Source organism: Phaethon aethereus (assembly GCF_964289735.1).
Source record: "Phaethon aethereus genome assembly, chromosome: 14".
NCBI classification, from domain to species: domain Eukaryota; kingdom Metazoa; phylum Chordata; class Aves; order Phaethontiformes; family Phaethontidae; genus Phaethon; species Phaethon aethereus.
This window is the reverse complement of record NC_138590.1, coordinates 1,120,681-1,141,107: the sequence shown is the minus strand read 5'-3', so window position 1 is coordinate 1,141,107 and position 20,427 is coordinate 1,120,681. Positions and strand designations below refer to the sequence as shown.

The 20,427-nt window shown below is 55.2% G+C and overlaps 2 protein-coding genes across 2 annotated transcripts; both read right to left on the bottom strand.

Annotated features, from left to right (window-relative positions):
• Positions 1 to 2,998: 2,998 nt before the first annotated feature.
• On the bottom strand, positions 2,999 to 5,766 carry LOC309409829 (protocadherin alpha-6-like). The gene has a single exon (XM_082006061.1). The coding sequence runs from the start codon at positions 5,687 to 5,689 to the stop codon at positions 3,125 to 3,127; it is 2,565 nt and encodes an 854-aa protein (XP_081862187.1). The 5' UTR covers positions 5,690 to 5,766; the 3' UTR covers positions 2,999 to 3,124.
• An 8,697-nt stretch (positions 5,767 to 14,463) lies between these two features.
• Positions 14,464 to 19,285, bottom strand: LOC309410042 (protocadherin alpha-2-like; the record flags this gene model as incomplete). The annotated part of the gene is made up of 1 exon (XM_082006359.1): positions 14,464 to 19,285. The coding sequence occupies exon 1, from the start codon at positions 17,182 to 17,184 to the stop codon at positions 14,464 to 14,466; it is 2,721 nt and encodes a 906-aa protein (XP_081862485.1). The 5' UTR covers positions 17,185 to 19,285.
• Between the last annotated feature and the right edge of the window lie 1,142 nt (positions 19,286 to 20,427).

Sequence of the window (20,427 nt, the reverse complement as noted above, 5' to 3'; positions counted from 1 at the left end):
AAGAACATAGGATAAGTCCATATTGCCTTTCCAACATTCATGATGACTCTGGTGACACAACCAAAATGGAGAAAATACACCACAGGGAGAGGAAACCCTGAAGTCCCAGTTCTCACCTTGCATCACGTCTCTTCCAGGGGAGAAGGCAAACAGCACAAGGGATGGTCTCTGGTGGGAGATAGGATTCAGTGTGGGCATTTCAATACCACACACCATCTCAACATCGGGAAGGCCTCCAACTCCAGATACCTTGGAGCCTGGGAAAGGATGCTGGGCAGGAACACTCTCTGCCCATCCTGCCTCATGCTTTCCTATATTGGCATCTTCTATTCCCCACTCTGCAAAATGTATTCTCCAGAAAAGTGGAGCACCTCCCATTCTTGTCCTACAACATGGCCCACGGTCTTCCCAAGGATTTCCATTCCCTCAGACAAGTCTCCTCATATCAGGAAAGGGCTAGCCCCACCTCAGTGCCACTGTCACATTCACCTCTGCGACATGACAGTTTCCTTTCCCATCTCAGGGTTCTATCCGAATTTTGCTTACCCTTCCCAGCAATGACAGCACCATAAAAGCACACAGAGGTATCACCTACATGGTGCCAATAGACTCTCTGCTGGTAATGTGCCTTTTTTAGCAATGCTTCCATGATTTCAGATGGAAATCTGGCAGACCTGGGTCCAATGCTCTTTCTAAAGGTGATGTCAGGACAGCTCTGAACAGCAGTGGCATTGACTTCACGCTCTGAGAGGAAAATCCAAATGTTGACCAGCACACCACCGTAATGGATGATATCCACTGTGTAGGAGAATTGGATTTGGGTTTCATTGGGGAGGGGCAGTTCTTTGGTTTTTGGGGATTATTTCCTTTCATTCTTCATTTTTTCTTTTCAGGAAAGGTGATTTCCAGGGCCTCCAGACCCTTGGAGCCTGGGAAAGGATCCTGCAGCACACTCCCTGCCTCATGCTTTCCTCTAGGCATCCTCCATTCCCCACTCTGGGACAAGTCTTCTCCAGATAAGGACATCATCTCCCACTCTTCTCTTCTTACGACATGGCCCATGGCCTTTCCGAAGGATTTCCATAGCGCTTCTACGATAGAACACCAGGGCTGGGCTGCTGTGCAGGGTTTGGCACGTACATGCATATATAAGAATGGTTCATGTTGACAAGAGGACACACCATGTCTACTGGTGCCACCTGTGCAAGTGCACAAGAAGGGGAAGTCAAGCAACAAAGGTCACACCTTCCTCCTTACCTCCTCTTACAAATCCTGCCTGAGGAGTAGCAAGGAACCATCATGGCAACATCAACGGCTGTGGAAGCTGCTATGGATGCCCACCACTGCACAAGGACAGCATGTGGAAGCGCTACCCTCCCACAACAACTTTCCCCAAAAAAACAGTGAAAACATTGGCCTACATCAGTCAGGCAGCAGCCAAAGTGTCTGGTGAGAGATATTCATAACGTCAAAAGAATGTCATTCCACTCTATTGATATGCAAGAGAGGACAACATGGCACAAGGATATGCAGCACTTCTGGAAGTCCAGACAGGATTCCAGGCAAGCAGCACAGTGTGCCAAACCTCTTCCCAAGGTTCTCTGCTGGCATCCTCTTTCCCATGCCGTGGGAAACGGGATCTCCAGCTAAGCAGACTTTCACAAGTTCGCCCCCAAAGACACAGTCCACGTTCTGCCCTGCATCTCCATTTCCTCAGGCAAGATTCCCTCCCTGCTCAAGGTCACCCTCTCTGTGACAGATCCCTCCACAGGAAGTCATGCCCTTCCATGACTCTTATTCTGCGACCTGTTCTCCAAACAGGCACATTATCCCCCATTACTCTCTTCTTATGACATGGCCCATGGTCTTCCCAAGGATTTCCACTTCCTGCAGGCAAGGCCTCCCACTGCTCAATGTCATCGTTCACGTCAGGAGATGCCCAAGCCCTACTCAGTGACAATGACACATTCACCTCTTGGACATTCCACAGTCCTCTTTCCCACCTCTGGCTTGACTCCGGCTTTTGTAGACCCTTCCCAGCAATGACAGCACCAGAGAAAACATACAGATGGTATGTGCATGCATATACACGGTGTGCAGCGGAGTCTCTGCAGGTGACCCTGCACGTTTTGCAAGCCTTCACCTCTCTCAGAAGGACATGTGGCAGACCGGGGGGCAATATACATTCTGAAGGTGATGCTGGGACAGCTCTAATGGAAATAACATTGATTTCATGTTGTGAGAGAACAACCCAACCGGTGTTCAGTGCTCCACTGCAACGGATGACATCAAGTGTATAGGAGAATTTTGTTTGGCTTTTGTTCTGGTTGGGGTTTTTTGCGTGCTTTTTTTTTCCTCATTTCTTTGCTTTTCAAAAAAGAGGATGTCCAGGCCTTCTGTAAGCATGTGGCTGGTGATACAAATATAGAAATATAGGTAGGAATGAAAGACCAAAACCTGGGGGATGGTGAGAAAACGAAAATTAAAAGAAAATCCCTGTTTCTAGCACCTACCTTGTCAGGTGACATTCTTCTGCCTGAACACTTTATTTTACTGCCAACTACAGTTACATCATACTTGGAAAAAGAACACAGGAAAAGTCCATATTGCCTTCCCCGCATTCACAATGACTCTGGTGGGCAAATAAAAACATAGTAATTACAGCATGTGTACAGAAAACCCTGACATTCCGTCTCTTGCGGTAGAGGACCAAAGAGGAGGAACACGGAGTTTTCTACAAGAAGCCACAGCAGATACCAGCACGGGCAGCAGTCACATCGGTACTAAGGCAGTAAATACTGACTGGGAGACTGGCACCATCACAGCCCGCACGTCTTGCGCTCCTTCAGCAAGCTTGGCTCAAAATGCTAGATGCCACCGAAGCAAGAGCTGCTCTAAAGCCGAGGTCGTGGCCTCTCTCATTGCAATCGGCAGCGATTTTATTCCACGGCACAACAACTCCCAGGCAGAACAGCAAACCTCAGCTGCGGACGGACACTGCTGCTCCCTGGGGCAACACCGTTATTTCGTTCTCCCTTAAAGCACGAGCCGGCGGCGCCGCCGCCAAACACCGAGGCAAAGGTGACATTAAGAGCCACAAGCGCCCGCCAAGCACCCACCGCCCTCAGGCCCCGGGGGATGAGCCCGCCTCCCACCAGTCCCCGCCCAGGGGCCGGGCGACAAGGGCGACAAGGGGCGGGCCACTGACCGTGTCCAGGAGAGCGGGCGGCTCCGGCTGCGTCTCCTTCGCCGCGGGGCCGGGCGGCGGCGGGAAGTTGGGGCTGAAAACCATCAGGTCGCTCTTGCCCGCGCCCTCCGACACGCACAGGCTCCGGCTCTGGCGCTGCGAGTACGACCAGCTCCCCACTTCGCTGGCGCACACCAGCGTCGCCGGCCCGGGCCCCGACAGCACGCCCGCACGCGGCGCCCACCGCGACGCCCCGTACAGCACCACCGCCAGCAGGAACAGGCTCGACACCGCGCAGATGGCCACCACCAGCCACACGTTCGTCGTCGCCGACGCCGATGCCGCACCGCCCTCCGCGCCCGCCGCCGGACGCAGCCCCGCCCCCGACGACGACGGCGACGAGCCCGCGGCCGCCAGCGCCGCCTCGGCGCCCTCCACCAGCGACACGCTCAGCGTGGCCGTGGCCGAGCGCGCCGGCTCCCCGTGGTCCCGCACCACGATCACCAGCCTGTGCCGCGCGCCGTCCGCCTCCTCCAGCGCCCGCGCCGTGCTCACCTCGCCGCTGTACAGCCCCACGCGGAACGGGCCCTTCCCCCGCGGCTCCCACAGCTCGTAGCGCAGCCACGCGTTGTAGCCCGAGTCCGCGTCCACCGCGCGGATCTTCGCCACCACCTGCCCCGCCGGCGCCCCCCACGACGCCCTCGCCCACAACGCCCCCGAACCCGGCGCCGACACCGCTCCCGACGCCGACGAGACCCCCGCCCCGGGCCCCGGCCCGCCGCCGGCGAGCGGCAGCAGCGCCGGCGCGTTGTCGTTCTCGTCCACCACGAACAGCTGCACCGTGGCGTTGCCGCACAGCGGCGGCTCCCCCGCGTCCACCGCCCGCACCTCGAACTGCAGCACCTGCAGCTCCTCGTAGTCCAAGGGCTGCAGCGCCCACAGACGCCCGCTCTCCGCGTCCACCGACACGTAGCTCGACGCCGCGCGCCACCCCCCGCCCGCCGACGACGACGACGCGCCCCCGACGCCGCCCTCCGCCACCGAGTAGCTCACGCGCCCGTTGCCCGCCTCGTCCGGGTCCCGCGCCCACAGCCGCGCCAGCTCCGCGCCCGCCGCGTTGTTCTCGCGCGCCAGCACCGTGTACACGGCCTGCGCGAACGCCGGCGCGTTGTCGTTCACGTCCGACACCGGCACCCGCACCCCGCGGCTGGCGCGCAGCGGCGGCGCCCCGCCGTCCTCCGCACGCACCTCCACCTCGTACTCCGGCACCCGCTCCCGGTCCAGCGCCTCCCGCAGCACCAGCGAGTACGAGCCCGCGAACGTCGCCACCAGCCCGAACGGCGCCGCCGGCCACACCGCGCACCGCACCCGCCCGTTCGCCCCCGAGTCCCGGTCCGACACGCTCAGCAGCGCCACCACCGTCCCCACCGCCGCGTCCTCCGGCACCGGCACCGACAGCGACGTCACCCACACCTCCGGCGCGTTGTCGTTCACGTCCAGCACCTCCACCACCACCTTGCAGTGACCCGACAGCGGTGGGTTTCCCTCATCCGCTGCATCCACTTGCAGGCGATAGAGACCAACATCCTCAAAGTCTAAGTGACCCCTAAGACGAATCTCGCCGCTATTTCTGTCGATCTCGAAAACGACTCTTCCATCCTGAGGGAACAACTGCTGGAGGGAATACGAGATATTCCTGTTTGTCCCCTCATCCAAATCCGTGGCGTTTACCCTGGTCACCAAAGTGCCGCGTTCTGTGTTCTCCGGCAGCTGCACTTTATACACCGACTGGTCGAACTGGGGCGCGTTGTCGTTCGCGTCCAGCACCGAGATCACCAGCTCCATCGTGCCCGTCAGCGACGGCCGGCCCCCGTCACTCGCCGTCACCACCAGCCGGTGCGCGGGCAATGTCTCGCGGTCCAGCGATTTCCTGAGCACCAGAAATAGGGACTCACCGTCCTCCTGGGTTTTCTGCAAATCCAGAGAGAAGTGCTCGCTGGGGCTGAGTGTGTAGGAGAGCTGCGCGTTGGCTCCCACATCTGCATCCGACGCGCCTTCCAGCGGGAACCGGGACCCCGGCAGCGACAGTTCCGCCAAGCTGAGGTTTTTGCGGGCGGCGGGGAAGCGCGGGGCGTTGTCGTTGATGTCGGTGACCTCCAGCTCCACGTGGAAGACGCGCAGCGGCCGCTCCACCAGCACCTCCAGGCGCAGGGCGCACGCCGCGCTCTTCCCGCACAGCTCCTCCCGGTCCAGCCGCGAGCTCACCACCAGCGCCCCGCTCGCCCCGCTCACCTCCACGCTCGCCCGCCGGCCCTGCGCCACCAGCCGCAGCCGCCGCGCCTCCGACGAGCCCGCCTCCAGGCCCAGGTCCTGCGCCAGGCGCCCCACCACCGTCCCGGCCTCGGCTTCCTCCGGCACCGAGTAGCGCACCTGCCCGCCGCACAGCGCCCAGGACGCCTGCAGCACCAGCACCCGCAACACGGGCCCCCAGCACACGCCCATCGCCCCCGCCGCCGCCAGTGGCACCTGCCCGGGCCCCGCACGGCTCCCCGCCGCCGCCCGGACGCTCCGGCTCTCCTGCCCGCCCCGCGCCGCCCCCCCGCGCTCACAGCCGGGCTCTCCGCCGCACCGGGGCGGAGCCGCCTCGCCGCTCCGCCGCCGTTCCTGAGCCTGCAGCGACACCGTGTGCTGCTCCGCCGCCTCGCACGCTCCGCGCCGTCGCCCGCCACCCCGCACCCGCGCTGCGCATCGCCGCCGCCGCCGCCGCCGCACCGGACTCCCCTTCTCCGCTTCCTTTTCCTCTCGCTTTGCCCTTAGAGCTCCTTCTTCGCTCGCCTACATTCCCTTCGTTTCCTCGCTCTTCTTCTCGCTTTCTTCCTTTCTCTTCCTTTCTCCCGGCAGTGCTCTCTTTTCCATCGGTTCTCTCTCTCGCCCTCTCTTCTTACGACTTTCCCCCGCCTCTTTCTCTTTTTTCTGCCTCCTCTCTGTACTTCCTTCTGTTCCGCTTCCTTCTTCAGTTACTTCTCCTTTCCGTTCTTGTCCTGACGGCCACTATTCTTTACTCCCCTCTCCCTTCTCTTCCCACCCTTCGCTCGTCTTTAGCCCCGCTCGCAGTTCCCCAGTCGCCTCCTGCGGAGACCATCAAAGACGGAGCCATCAGCGCTAATTACGGCGCGTCAGCGCTAATTACGGGGCATCCGCTCCGGAGCGCGCGGTACTCTGACCAAGCCGGAGGCTCATGGGGGACCAACTCCGTTCACCGCCGAGAGGTAACGTCGGTGCCTGCTGCTAATATTCTTTGTTTCTGCCTTTCTCTTCTTTCTTTCTCTCCTTTCTCTGCTATCTTCCTCTACTTTTTCTTTCTTTCTTTGTTCCTTTCTTTCCTTATTTCTTCCTTTCTTTCCTTCCTTCTTTTCCTTCCTTCCTTCCTTCCTTTTTTCTTCCTTCCTTTCTTCCTTTCTCTCTTTCTTCCATCCTTTCTTTCTTCCTCTCTCTTTCCTTCTTTCTTGATTGCTTACTTTCTTTTCTTCCTTCCTTCCCTCCCTCCTTCCTTCCTTTCCTTTTATTTGCATGGAGCCCTTCCTCTCTTTTTCCTTTCTGTCTTCATTTCTTTCTGCTCTTCTTTTGTTCTCGCCATTTGTTTCTCTTTCCCTTCTCTTCCCTGTCTTCTCTTTCTATCTGTTCCACTTCTGTTTCCATCCTTTTTTCTTCGGCTCTGTTTTTCCTTTACCTAAAAGTGTTCCAATACCCACACCAGGCTCACAATGAAGCATGGACATGCCCTTTGGCAAAGACCTCTCATTCCTCTTCCTCACTGCTCTTCCTCAACCCTTCCAGAGGCTCCCTGTGTACTGAGCATGCTGACTTCCTCAGCTTCATTCATTGTATCTACATAATGTCAGTGCACGCTGGTCATTTCCTCAATCACCTCTTCTTTCTTTCTTCCTGTCTTCCTGTCTTCCTTTCTTCCTTTCTTTTCTTCCTTTCTTTTCTTTCTTTCTTCCTTCCTTTCTTCCTTTCTTCCTTCCTTTCTTTCTTCCTTTCTTTCTTATTTCGTACTTGCCAAGAGTCCCTCCTTTCTTTTTTTCTTTTGCACACCTTTTCTGTTTCATCCTTCCGTTCTCTTTCTTGACTCACCATGTCCTATCTTTGCCTGCCCTTTTCTTCTGCTTCTACACTTGTCTCTTCCATCCTACAGTTCCTTTACCAAAATGTTTTTAAAAGGTCACCACCATCTTGCCAGGAAGCACAGACAATCCCTTTGCCAAAAGAGCTCACATTCCTCTTCCCTACCGCCTCCCACCCTCTGGACACAGAACAATCTTTCTGCTGTCTTCCAAACCATGCACCTCCAACTTCTCCACCCTTCAGGAAAGAGGAGCCTCCGGATGACTCAAGGACCCAGTAAACAACAGAGCAAGGCAAACCACAGCAAAGAACTGCTCTGCTACATCACAACAGAATCCACCACCTTCTCAGACACAAACCAAGCCCCAGGTACTTGGACATCTGTGCAAACAGGCTCCAAAGAGTCCAAATAACACAGGGGAGTCTCTCTCTAATGAATTCAAACCCACCACAGCCTAGCACGGCAATCCTCCAAGAAGGCGGAAAGAGCAATCACAGCTCTCGAACACTCTTCATGTATCTCGATGAAGAACTGTTCTTCTGGCCTCAAGTTCGACCTTCCACAATGAATGGAAAGCTCTTGCTTTTCCTCGCAGGCAGGGGTTACACTGCCAGAACAACACAGAAAGAAACTCCATACTCAGGAGCATTGGTCCCCACAGAGTACCTCTCCTTCATCACCATGAGCCACCCATCACACAGCCAAACAAAAGCCACAAAGATAACAGCATGGCCTTTTCACCAAGAACAGCCCCTCCACACCCAACACATCCATTCAGTGAAATGCATTGGGGTCCCTCCTCCATTTGTGCTTGCTGCCACCAGCTCACACTCTGCCTGGAAGCACCAGGAAAGGAACGACAGCTGCTCCACACCTACAGCCATTATAATCCAGGCACCATTGGGTCGATCCAACATGGAGATCCCACGACTGAACAGGAACAAAATAACAACTGTTTCTCAAACACAACTTCTTTAGCTGTCATTGACTTACCTGTAGCATCACTGCTTGCTTTTTCAGAAAAAGAAAAATTTCCAGGGCAGAAGAATTGGTTTCAAGGGCCATTTTCCCTTAACGTTACCATGGATTTCTGGGGAACCTATATAGAAAAAAATTACTCATATACTGCAAAAAACTCAAAATCGCTGGACAGTGCGCAGTGCTCCCTTATGCACTTTTAACCACAGGGGAAGCAGAAGGATGACCTGAAAGCTAAGGACATTCTCTCAATGCCAACCTCAGCTCAGGAGAGTGGAAAAGCCATCCCCCACATCAATGGCAAAATGCTCTTAGCTCTGCAACCAGACAGCTGACAAATTTCCACCAGCTGCATATCATCCACTCCCAAAAACACACCACCAATGTGAGAAAAGGAAAAACCAAAAGGGTGGGAGTTTTTGTTGAGAGCAGAAAAGCAAAGGATCCCACTCCACTGCACTGAAATGCAAGCTTTGCCAACATATTGAGTAGGGAGAGCACTTCTTCTCCTGCCTAGCAAGGGAGATGAGCAGAGAGAAGGACCAAGAAGACCTTCAGAGAAGGCAGACAAAGTGATCTCAATTTCAAAAACCTTCTGTTTCATCAACAATGTACCACATTCAGGAGCAAAGGATTAAAGAAGCCCACGGCAGATGTCTTCACATCTCACAGGAATACCATGGAGGAAAGCAGAGTGCAAGGATGTGCAGAACTTCTGGAGGTCCTGAGAGGATCCCAGGCAAGCAGCCCTGTGCACTGGGTCCTTGTAAGGCTCTTCTAGTGGCATCCTCTATGACACACCACGAGAAATGGTATCTCCAGCTTAGCGGACGTTCTCCAGTCCTTCCCCACTGACACAGACCGTCTTCTACCCATTTCCATCAGGCAAGTCTCTTTTCCAATAAAAGTTACTCTCCCCATGACAGATGCCCAGGCCCTACTCCATGCCACTCAGAGCATCACTGCCACAATGCCCAGGCATTGCTTCACCACAGTAACATGCTCCAGCTCTAAACCCCACTCTGAGCATGACCCAGGCCTTTGCAAATTTTCACCTTCCCTTGTGATCAGCACAAAGGACATATGGATGGGTGCAAAGCCACATGGTTTCTCGCAGACTCTTCTCAGGTGTGTGAACTTCACCCTGATTGCTTTGTGACACAGTAGAGTTCTTAAAAATTCTGTGGTTAGCCCTTTGACAGCTCTGATCCCAGTCCACGCATATTTTACTCTCCAAGAGAACAACACCAAATGCCGAAACGCAAGCACACTCACAACATCAACTGTGTGGGAGAAAACATACAGATGGTATCGCAGACATGGTTTCCAGCAGAATCTCTGCGGCTTATCCTGCATGTTTTGCAATGCTTCAGCAATCTCAGATGGAAATCTTAGGCACCTGGGAGCAATAGTATTCCCAAAGATGATCATAGAGTCATTTCTGTTGGTAATGACCCTTGAGAACATCAAGTCCAAACATTAACCTAACACTGCCATGTCCACCACTAAACCATGTCACTAAGTGCCATGTCTACACAGCTTTTACATACCTTACGGATGGTGAATCAACCACTTCCCTGGGAAGCTTCTTCCTGAAAGCAGGAACCTTTTTGGTGAAGAAATTTTGCCTAATATCTAATCTAAACCTCCCCTGGTTCCACTTGAGGCACTTTCCTCTCGCCCTATTGCTTGCTACTTGGGAAAAGAGACCTTACTATAATTTCCTTTCACGTAATTCTAGAGGTCTCCCCTCAGGCTCCTTTTCTCCACACCAAACAACCCCAGTTCCCTCAGCTGCTCCACATAAGTCTTGCTCTCCAGACACTTCACCACCTTTGTTGCCCTTCTCTGCACATGCTCCAGCAGCTCAATGTCTTTCTTGTAGCGAGGGACCCAAAATTGAACACTGTATTTGATGTGCAGTCTCACCAGTGTCAAGTACAGGGGTTCAATCACTTTCCTAGTCCTGCTGGCCACACTATCTCTGATACAAGCCAGGACACTGTTGGTCTTCTTGGACCAGCTCATGTTGAGTCAGCTGTCAACCAACATGCCCAGGTCCTTTTCCTCTGGGCAGCTTTCCAGACACTCTTCCCAAAGCCTGGGGTTGTTATGAGACAAGTGCAGCACCCAGCACTTAGCCTTGTTGAAGCTGCCACAATTGGCCTTGGCCCATCCAGCCAGCCTATCCTGATCCCTCTTGTAGAGCCTTCCTAGCCTCAAGCAGATCAACTCTCCCGCACAACTTCGCGTTGCCCACAGACCTACTGAGGGGGCACCCAGTCCCTATATCCGGATCATTGATAAAGATATTAAACACAACTGGCCCCAGTACGGAGCCCTGGAGAACACCACTTGTGTCCGGCCACCAACTGCATTGAACTCCATTCAACACAACTCTGCATGCCCGGCCACCAGCCAGGTTTTTTACTTGGCAAACAGTACAGCTGTCCAAGCCATGAGCAGACAGTTTCTCCAGGACAATGCTATGGGAAATGGTGTCAAAGTCTTTACTAAACTCCAGGTAAACAACACCCACAGCCTTTCCCTCATCCACTAAGCGGGTCACCTTCTCATAGAAGGACATCAGCTTAGGGAAGCAGGTCCTGCCTTTCATAAATCCATGATGTTGGGACACCTCTAATGGCAATGGGCATTGATTTCATGCTGTGAGAAAGCAACCAAAATGCTGGCAAGCATGGCAGTGTAATGGACAGTATCTAATGTTTAAGACAATTTGGGGATGGGTTGGGATTTTTTGGTTGTAAAGAAAGTTTGCATGTATTCCTTAAGGTTGTTGGTGCTGATCCAAATATTAAAAGAACATCAAAACACGCCAGTATATATCTTGTCACTTTACTGGCCGGGAATGCAGGCCACAGCCTGAGTGAAAGGGGGAGCAGGAAAAGACAATTCCCGTTTCTAACACCTTCCTTGAGTCACACTTCTCTCCATGAAGACTTCATACTATGAAATACAGTGACAGCATCCTTGGAAAAAGAACAGAGGACAAGTCTGTATTGCCTTTCTGCCTTTCATAATGTCTCTGGTGACACAACCAAAATGGAGAAAATACACCACAGGGAGAGGAAACCCTGAAGTCCCAGTTCTCACCTTGCATCACGTCTCTTCCAGGGGAGAAGGCAAACAGCACAAGGGATGGTCTCTGGTGGGAGATAGGATTCACTGTGGGCATTTCAACACCACTCACCACCTCAATATCGGGAAGGCCTCCAACTCCAAACACCTTGGAGCCTGGGAAAGGATGCTGGGCAGGAACACACTCTGTCCATCCTGCCTCATGTTTCCTCTAGGCATCTTCAGTTCCCCACTCTGCAAAATGTATTCTCCAGAAAAGTGGAGCACCTCCCATTCTTGTCCTACAACATGGACCACAGTCTTCCCTAGGATTTCCCATTCCCTCAGACAAGTGTCCTCATATCAGGAAAGGGCTAGCCCCACCTCAGTGCCCCTGTCACATTCACCTCTGCGACATGACAGTTTCCTTTCCCATCTCAGGGTTCTATCTGAATTTATCTTAACCTTCCCAGCAAAGACAGCACCATAAAAAACACACAGAGGTATCATCTACATGGTGCCAATAGACTCTCTGCTGGTGATCTGCCTTAGTTAGCAATACTTCCATGATTTCAGATGGAAATCTGGCAGACCTGGGACCAATGCTCTTTCTAAAGGTGATGTCAGGACAGCTCTGAACAGCAGTGGCATTGACTTCATGCTCTGAGAGAAAAACCCAAATGTTGACCAGCACACCACCGTAACGAATGATATCGACTGTGTAGGAGAATTGGATTTGGGTTTCGTTGGGGAGGGGCAGTTCTTTGGTTTTGGGGGATTTTTTCCTTTCATTCTTCATTTTTTCTTTTCAGGAAAGAAGATTTCCAGGGCTTTTGAAGCAGGCTGGCTATTGATACAAATTACAAAAGAGCATCAAAATAGGCCAGTGTCATTCATGACACTTCACTGCCAGCTATGCAGTGCACAACCCGTGAGAAATGGGGAGCAGAAAATGAAAAAGAAAATGCCAGGTGGTAACACTTACCTTGGGTCACATTCCTCTCTCTGAACACTTTATGCTATTCAGCATGGTTACCACAGCCTTGGAAAAGAACACAGGAAAGCCTGCAACGCCTTCCCTACTTTCTTAATGACTCTGGTGGACAAATGCAAATGGAGAATTTACACCACATGGAAACAGAGAAAGCCCTGAAGTCCCAATTGTCACCTTGCATCACGTCTCTTCCACAGGAGAACCAAAGAGGAGGAACATGGAACATGGAGTTTTTGACAAGACACCACAACTGATACCACCATGGTCAGCAGTCACAAGCCCACTACTACACAAGGTCAGCAGACTGAAGTGCTACTCTCCCACAACACCTTTCCCAACACAAGAGGGAAGAGGTCCATCAGACCATATTCAGCACTCTGCATCTCACCGCCTCTTGACAACACATTCCCTACGTGAGGGGCAGTGCCAGAACCTACTGGACATGGTGGGAGATCCTGATAACCTCAAAAGACATGGTGGGCTTTTTTATTCCACACACAATCTCAAGATCTATAAAGGATCCTGCAGCAGAACACTCCATGGCCTCCCTGCCTCATGCTTTTCTCTAGGCATCCTCCATTCCCCACTCTGGGACATGTCTTCCCAAGACAAGCACATCATCACCCACTATCCTCTTCTTATGACACGGCCCATAGTCTTTCCCAAGAATTTCCAGAGCGTTTCTACAATAGAATACCAGAGCTGGGCTGCGCTGCAGTGTTTGGCACATACATTCATGTATCAGAATGAGTTCATATGGACAAGAGGATATACCATCTCTACCAGTGCCACCTGTGCAAGTGCACAAGTAGGGCAAGTTGAGTACCCAAATGTCACACCTTCCTCCTTACCTTCCCTTACAAATCCTGCCTGAGGAGGAACAAGGAACCATCATGGCAACATCAACATCACTGCGGATAAAACTGCATATGCCGAACACTGCACAAAGACAGCATGTGGAAGCGCCACTCTCCCACAACAACTTTCCCAAAAAAAGCAGTGAAAATTTTGGACTACATCAGTCAGGCAGTGGCACAAGGGTTTGCATCTGGCGAGAAATATTGATAAGCTCAAGAGAATATCATTCCACTGTATGGAAACACAAGAAGAAAACAACATGGCACAAGGATATGCAGCACTTCTGGAGGTCCAGACATGATTCCAGGCAAGTAGCACAGTGTGCCCAACCTCTTCTCGAGGTTCTCTGCTGGAATCCACTTTCCCGTGCCCTGGGAAATGGGATCCCCAGCTAAGCAAACATTCGCCAGTTCTCCACCAAAGACACAGTGCATGTTCTACCCTGCATCTCCATTTTCTTAAGCAATACTCTGTCCTCGCTCAAGGTCACCCTCCCCATGGCAGATCCCTCCACGGGAAGTCATGCCCTTCTGTGACTCCTACTCTGTGACCTGTTCTCAAAACGGGCACATCATCTCCCATTACTGTCTCCTTATGACACGGCCCATGGTCTTCCCAAGGATTTCCACTTCCTGCAGACAAGTCCTCCCACTGCTCAACATCACCCTTCACATCAGGAGATGCCCAAGCCCTACTCACTGCCACTGACACATTCACCTCTCGGACATGCCACAGTCTTCTTTCCCACCTCTGGCTTGATTTCAGCTTTTGTAGACCCTTCCCAGCAATGACAGTACCAGAAAAAACATACAGAGGGTATGTGCATGCATATACACGGTGTGCAGCGGAGTCTCTGCAGATGACTCTGCATGTTTTGCAAGCCTTCTAGCTATCTCAGAAGCACATGGGGCAGACCAGGGCAAAAAACAGAAAACACTGACATCCCATCACGTCTCTTGCAGTAGAGAATCAAAGAGAAGGAACACAGAGTTTTCAACAAGAAGCCACAGCAGATACCAGCACGGGCAGCAGTCACATCGGTACTAAGGCAGTAAATAGTGCCTGGGAGACCGGCACCAGCACAGTCCACGTGCCTTGCGCTTCTTCAGCAAGCTCGGCTCGAAATACTACATACCACGAAGCAAGAGCTGCTCTAAAGCCGATGTCGTGGACTCTCTCATCGCAATCGGCAGCGATTTTATTCCACGGCACAACAACTCGCAGCCAGAACAGCAAACCTCAGCTGCGGACGGACACTGCTGCTCCCTGGGGAAGACCATTATTTCCTTCTCCCCCAAAGCACGAGCCGGAGGGCGTCACCGAGGCAAGGGTGCCGTTAAGAGCCACAAGCTCCCGCCAAGCACCCACCGCCCTCAGGCCCCGGGGGATGAGCCCGCCTCCCACCAGCGCCCGCCCAGGGGCCGGGCGACAAGGGCGAAAGTGCGAGAAGGGGCTAGAGGCGAGAAAGGAAGGGCCACTGACCGTGTCCAGGAGAGCGGGCGGCGCCGGCTGCGTCTCCTTCGCCGCGGGGCCGGGCGGCGGCGGGAAGTTGGGGCTGAAAACCATCAGGTCGCTCTTGCCCGCGCCCTCCGACACGCACAGGCTCCGGCTCTGGCGCTGCGAGTACGACCAGCTCCCCACTTCGCTGGCGCACACCAGCGTCGCCGGCCCGGGCCCCGACAGCACGCCCGCACGCGGCGCCCACCGCGACGCCCCGTACAGCACCACCGCCAGCAGGAACAGGCTCGACACCGCGCAGATGGCCACCACCAGCCACACGTTCGTCGTCGCCGACGCCGATGCCGCACCGCCCTCCGCGCCCGCCGCCGGACGCAGCCCCGCCCCCGACGACGACGACGAGCCCGCGGCCGCCAGCGCCGCCTCGGCGCCCTCCACCAGCGACACGCTCAGCGTGGCCGTGGCCGAGCGCGCCGGCTCCCCGTGGTCCCGCACCACGATCACCAGCCTGTGCCGCGCGCCGTCCGCCTCCTCCAGCGCCCGCGCCGTGCTCACCTCGCCGCTGTACAGCCCCACGCGGAACGGGCCCTTCCCCCGCGGCTCCCACAGCTCGTAGCGCAGCCACGCGTTGTAGCCCGAGTCCGCGTCCACCGCGCGGATCTTCGCCACCACCTGCCCCGCCGGCGCCCCCCACGACGCCCACGCCCACAACGCCCCCGAGCCCGACGCCGACACCGCTCCCGACGCCGACGAGACCCCCGCCCTGGGCCCCGGCCCGCCGCCGGCGAGCGGCAGCAGCGCCGGCGCGTTGTCGTTCTCGTCCACCACGAACAGCTGCACCGTGGCGTTGCCGCACAGCGGCGGCTCCCCCGCGTCCACCGCCCGCACCTCGAACTGCAGCACCTGCAGCTCCTCGTAGTCCAAGGGCTGCAGCGCCCACAGACGCCCGCTCTCCGCGTCCACCGACACGTAGCTCGACGCCGCGCGCCACCCCCCGCCCGCCGCCGCCGACGACGCGTCCCCGACGCCGCCCTCCGCCACCGAGTAGCTCACGCGCCCGTTGCCCGCCTCGTCCGGGTCCCGCGCCCACAGCCGCGCCAGCTCCGCGCCCGCCGCGTTGTTCTCGCGCGCCAGCACCGTGTACACGGCCTGCGCGAACGCCGGCGCGTTGTCGTTCACGTCCGACACCGGCACCCGCACCCCGCGGCTGGCGCGCAGCGGCGGCGCCCCGCCGTCCTCCGCACGCACCTCCACCTCGTACTCCGGCACCCGCTCCCGGTCCAGCGCCTCCCGCAGCACCAGCGAGTACGAGCCCGCGAACGTCGCCACCAGCCCGAACGGCGCCGCCGGCCACACCGCGCACCGCACCCGCCCGTTCGCCCCCGAGTCCCGGTCCGACACGCTCAGCAGCGCCACCACCGTCCCCACCGCCGCGTCCTCCGGCACCGGCACCGACAGCGACGTCACCCACACCTCCGGCGCGTTGTCGTTCACGTCCAGCACCGCCAGCTCCACGCTGCAGTGACCCGACAGCGGCGGCGTCCCTTTATCTTTTGCCCTAACGTGCAGGTCGTAGAACGTAACTGTCTCAAAGTCCAGGGCGCTCGTCAGTCTGATCTCCCCGCTGTTCGCATCGATGCTGAATACGTCTGAGGCAGAAGGAGGATCGAAACTACCAATTTCATAGATCACTTCTCCATATATTTCCAAGTCCGGATCCGTAGCGTTCACTCGCGCCACCAGCGTCCCCTCTGCAGCGCTCTCCGGCAGCTGCACTTTATACACCGACTGGTCGAACTGGGGCGCGTTGTCGTTCACATCCAGCACCGAGATCACCAGCTCCACCGTGCCCGTCAGCGACGGCCGGCCCCCGTCACTCGCCGTCACCACCAGCCGGTGCGCGGGCATCGACTCCCGGTCCAGAGGTTTCGCGAGCACCAGAAACAGAGATTTCCTATTTTCATCAGAGGATTTAACGTCCAGTGTAAAGTGCTCGCTGGGGCTGAGTGTGTAAGAGAGCTGCGCGTTGGCTCCCACATCTGCATCCGACGCGCCCTCCAGCGGGAACCGAGACCCCGGCAGTGACGATTCCGCCAGGCTGAGGTTTTTGCGGGCGGCGGGGAAGCGCGGGGCGTTGTCGTTGATGTCGGTGACCTCCAGCTCCACGTGGAAGACGCGCAGCGGCCGCTCCACCAGCACCTCCAGGCGCAGGGCGCACGCCGCGCTCTTCCCGCACAGCTCCTCCCGGTCCAGCCGCGAGCTCACCACCAGCGCCCCGCTCGCTCCGCTCACCTCCACGCTCGCCCGCCGGCCCTGCGCCACCAGCCGCAGCCGCCGCGCCTCCGACGAGCCCGCCTCCAGGCCCAGGTCCTGCGCCAGGCGCCCCACCACCGTCCCGGCCTCGGCTTCCTCCGGCACCGAGTAGCGCACCTGCCCGCCGCACAGCGCCCAGGACGCCTGCAGCACCAGCACCCGCAACACGGGCCCCCAGCACACGCCCATCGCCCCCGCCGCCGCCGCCGCCAGTGGCACCCGCCCGGGCCCCGCACGGCTCCCCGCCGCCGCCCGGACGCTCCGGCTCTCCTGCCCGCCCCGCGCCGCCCCCCCGCGCTCACAGCCGGGCTCTCCGCCGCACCGGGGCGGAGCCGCCTCGCCGCTCCGCCGCCGTTCCTGAGCCTGCAGCGACACCGTGTGCTGCTCCGCCGCCTCGCACGCTCCGCGCCGTCGCCCGCCACTCCGCACCCGCGCTGCGCATCGCCGCCGCCGCCGCCGCACCGGACTCCCCTTCTCCGCTTCCTTTTCCTCTCGCTTTGCCCTTAGAGCGCCTTCTTCGCTCGCCTACATTCCCTTCGTTTCCTCGCTCTTCCTCTCGCTTTCTTCCTTTCTCTTCCTTTCTCCCGGCAGTGCGCTCTTTTCCATCGGTTCCCTCTCTCGCCCTCTCTTCTTACGACTTTCCCCCGCCTCTTTCTCTTTTTTCTGCCTCCTCTCTGTACTTCCTTCTGTTCCGCTTCCTTCTTCAGTTACTTCTCCTTTCCGTTCTTGTCCTGACGGCCACTATTCTTTACTCCCCTCTCCCTTCTCTTCCCACCCTTCGCTCGTCTTTAGCCCCGCTCGCAGTTCCCCAGTCGCCTCCGGCGCTGCGGCGGCGATCATCAAAGACGGAGCCATCAGCGCTAATTACGGCGCGTCAGCGCTAATTACGGGGCATCCGCTCCGGAGCGCGCGGTACTCTGACCAAGGCGGAGGCTCTTAGGGACCAACTCCGTTCAGCGCCGAGAGGTAACGTCGCTGGCACCCCAGTAATCTCCACTGTCATCTCTTCCTCCCTCCGTTCTTTCCTCCCTTCCTCTCTTCTTTCCTCCCTTCCTTCCTTTTTATTTGCATAGATTCCTTCCTTACTGTTTTCCTTTCCTTTTCCCATTCTTCTGCAAGATAACGATGGGGCACCCCGGTAATCTCCTTCAGGGGTTCTTCCTTTTTGCTTTCCTTCCTTCTTTGTCGTCTTCCTTCCTTCACTGAGTTCTTCTTTGCGTCTTTTCTTCCTTTCATACACCTCTCTTCCTTTTTTTGTTCTTGTTTGCTTTCCTTCCTCTCCGTTGTTTCTTCCTTCCTTCCCTGCTTTCTCCTGTTTCTCCTTCTCCTCGCTTCCTTCTCCTTCCCCCCCCCACCGCCCCTTCTCTTCTTAGTATTCCCTCTTTGCCTCTTCTTTGTCACCTTTACCAACATGTGTTCTATATGACTGCATCACATTCGCCACTGAGGACGGACATGCCCGCAGGCAAGAGCTCTCTCCTCGTCCTCACCATTGTCCATCAAGCCTGGCACAGCATCCCTGAGTATCAAGGAGACCGAGATCCTCAACTCCATTCAGCATGTAAAGATAACGTCGGTAGTGCTGGTCATCTCCTCTATCATCTCTTCCGTCCTTACTTTCTCTTCCTTCCTTCTTTCTTCCTTGCATACAACACTTCCTTCTTTTTTCCTCTTTCTTTCTCACCCCCGTTTTCTTCTTTCCATCTGTTTTCCCTGTCATCCTTCTTTGCCATCTTTTCCTTTTTCTTTTATGCCGCACCCTGCCCTACCCTTGCTTCCTATTTTCTTTTGCTTCATTATGTCTTTTTCCTTTTCTTTTTCACCTTTATTAAGATATTTTTACGTGTCTACAGCACGTTCGATACGAAGCACCGACATGCCCTTTGGCTAGAGCTCTCATACCTCTTCCTTACCATTTTCCATCCCCCTGGACAAGGCACAATGTTCCTGCTGTCCTTTGGTCTATTGAAGACAGACAGTCTGCCCCTACAGCTCCCCTCCCCTTCCGGAAGAAGTCCACACTCTTCAGCCTCCCGTCCATTTGAGGACACAACAAAGAACAGCGCAAGCCAACCATACAGCAAAAAACAGCTCTGCTACATCACAACAGAACCCATCACCCTCTCAGACACAAGCCCAAGCCCCAGGTACTTGGACGTTTCATAAAACAGACTCCAAAGAGTCCAAACCATGCAAGGGAATCTCTCATTCGGGAATTCAAACCCATCACAGTGCAGCACAACAATCCTCCAAAAAGGCTGAAAAAGCACGGGGCAAACACAGCTACCAAGCACTCTTCATGTATCTCAAAGAAGAGCTGTTCTTCTGGCCTGTTTCCATCTGCATCATCAACAACAAACTCTTGCCTCTTGTTTCAGGCAGGCATAAACTGACAGAACAACACTGGGGCATTAGTCCCCATGGAATACTTCTCCTTCATCAGCATGAGTCACCCGTCACACAGCCAAACAAAAGCCACAAAGCTAACAGCACGGCATTTTCACCAAGAACAGCCCCTCCACACCCAACACATCCATTCAGAGAAATGCATTGGGGTCCCTCCTCCATCTGTGCTTGCTGCCACCAGCTATGCTGGAAGCAGCAGGAAAGGAATGACAGCAGGCAGTCATGCTTTGCTACTCCAAACCTACAGGCATTACAATCCAGGCATCATTGCGTCGATCCAATATGAAGATACTGTGATTTAACAGGAACAAAATTTTATCTGTCTCTCAAACACATCTCCTTTAGCTGGCATCGACTTACCTGTAGCATCACTGGTTGCTTCTTCAGAAGAAAAACCCAAGCATTTTCAAGACAAGAGAATTGGTTTCAAAGGACATTTCCCCTTAATGTTATTAGAGATTTCTGCAGAACCTGGACAGAAAAAATTATACATGTTCTGCAAAAACCTCAAAATCACTGGACAGTGCACAGTGCTCCCTTATGCACTTCGACCACAGGGGAAGCAGAATGGCAACCTGAAAGCTAAGGACGTTCTCTCAATGCCAACCTCAGCTCAGGAGACTGGAAAAACCTTCCTGCAGACTGATGGAAAACCCCCAGAAAATCTGCAACCTGTCAGCTGCCAAAATTCTGCTGTCTGCACCTCATCCACTGTTAACCACACATTGCCAATGTGAAAGAAGAAAACAAAAAAGGTGGGAGTTCTTGGTAAGAGGAGAGCAGAAAACCAAAGGATCCCATTCTACTGTATCAAAAGGCAAGGTTTGCCAACACCCTGAATATGAACAGCACTTCTTCCCCTCCCTAGCAAGCTTAAGAGCACAGAGGGAACCAAGGCACATTCAGAAAAGGCTGGCAGCATGATCAAAATTTCAGAAAGCTTCTGTTTATCCAACAACAAGTCCACATCAAAACCAAGTGATTCAAGGCTCCTATGGCAGTTATCTCCACAAGCAGTAATACCAC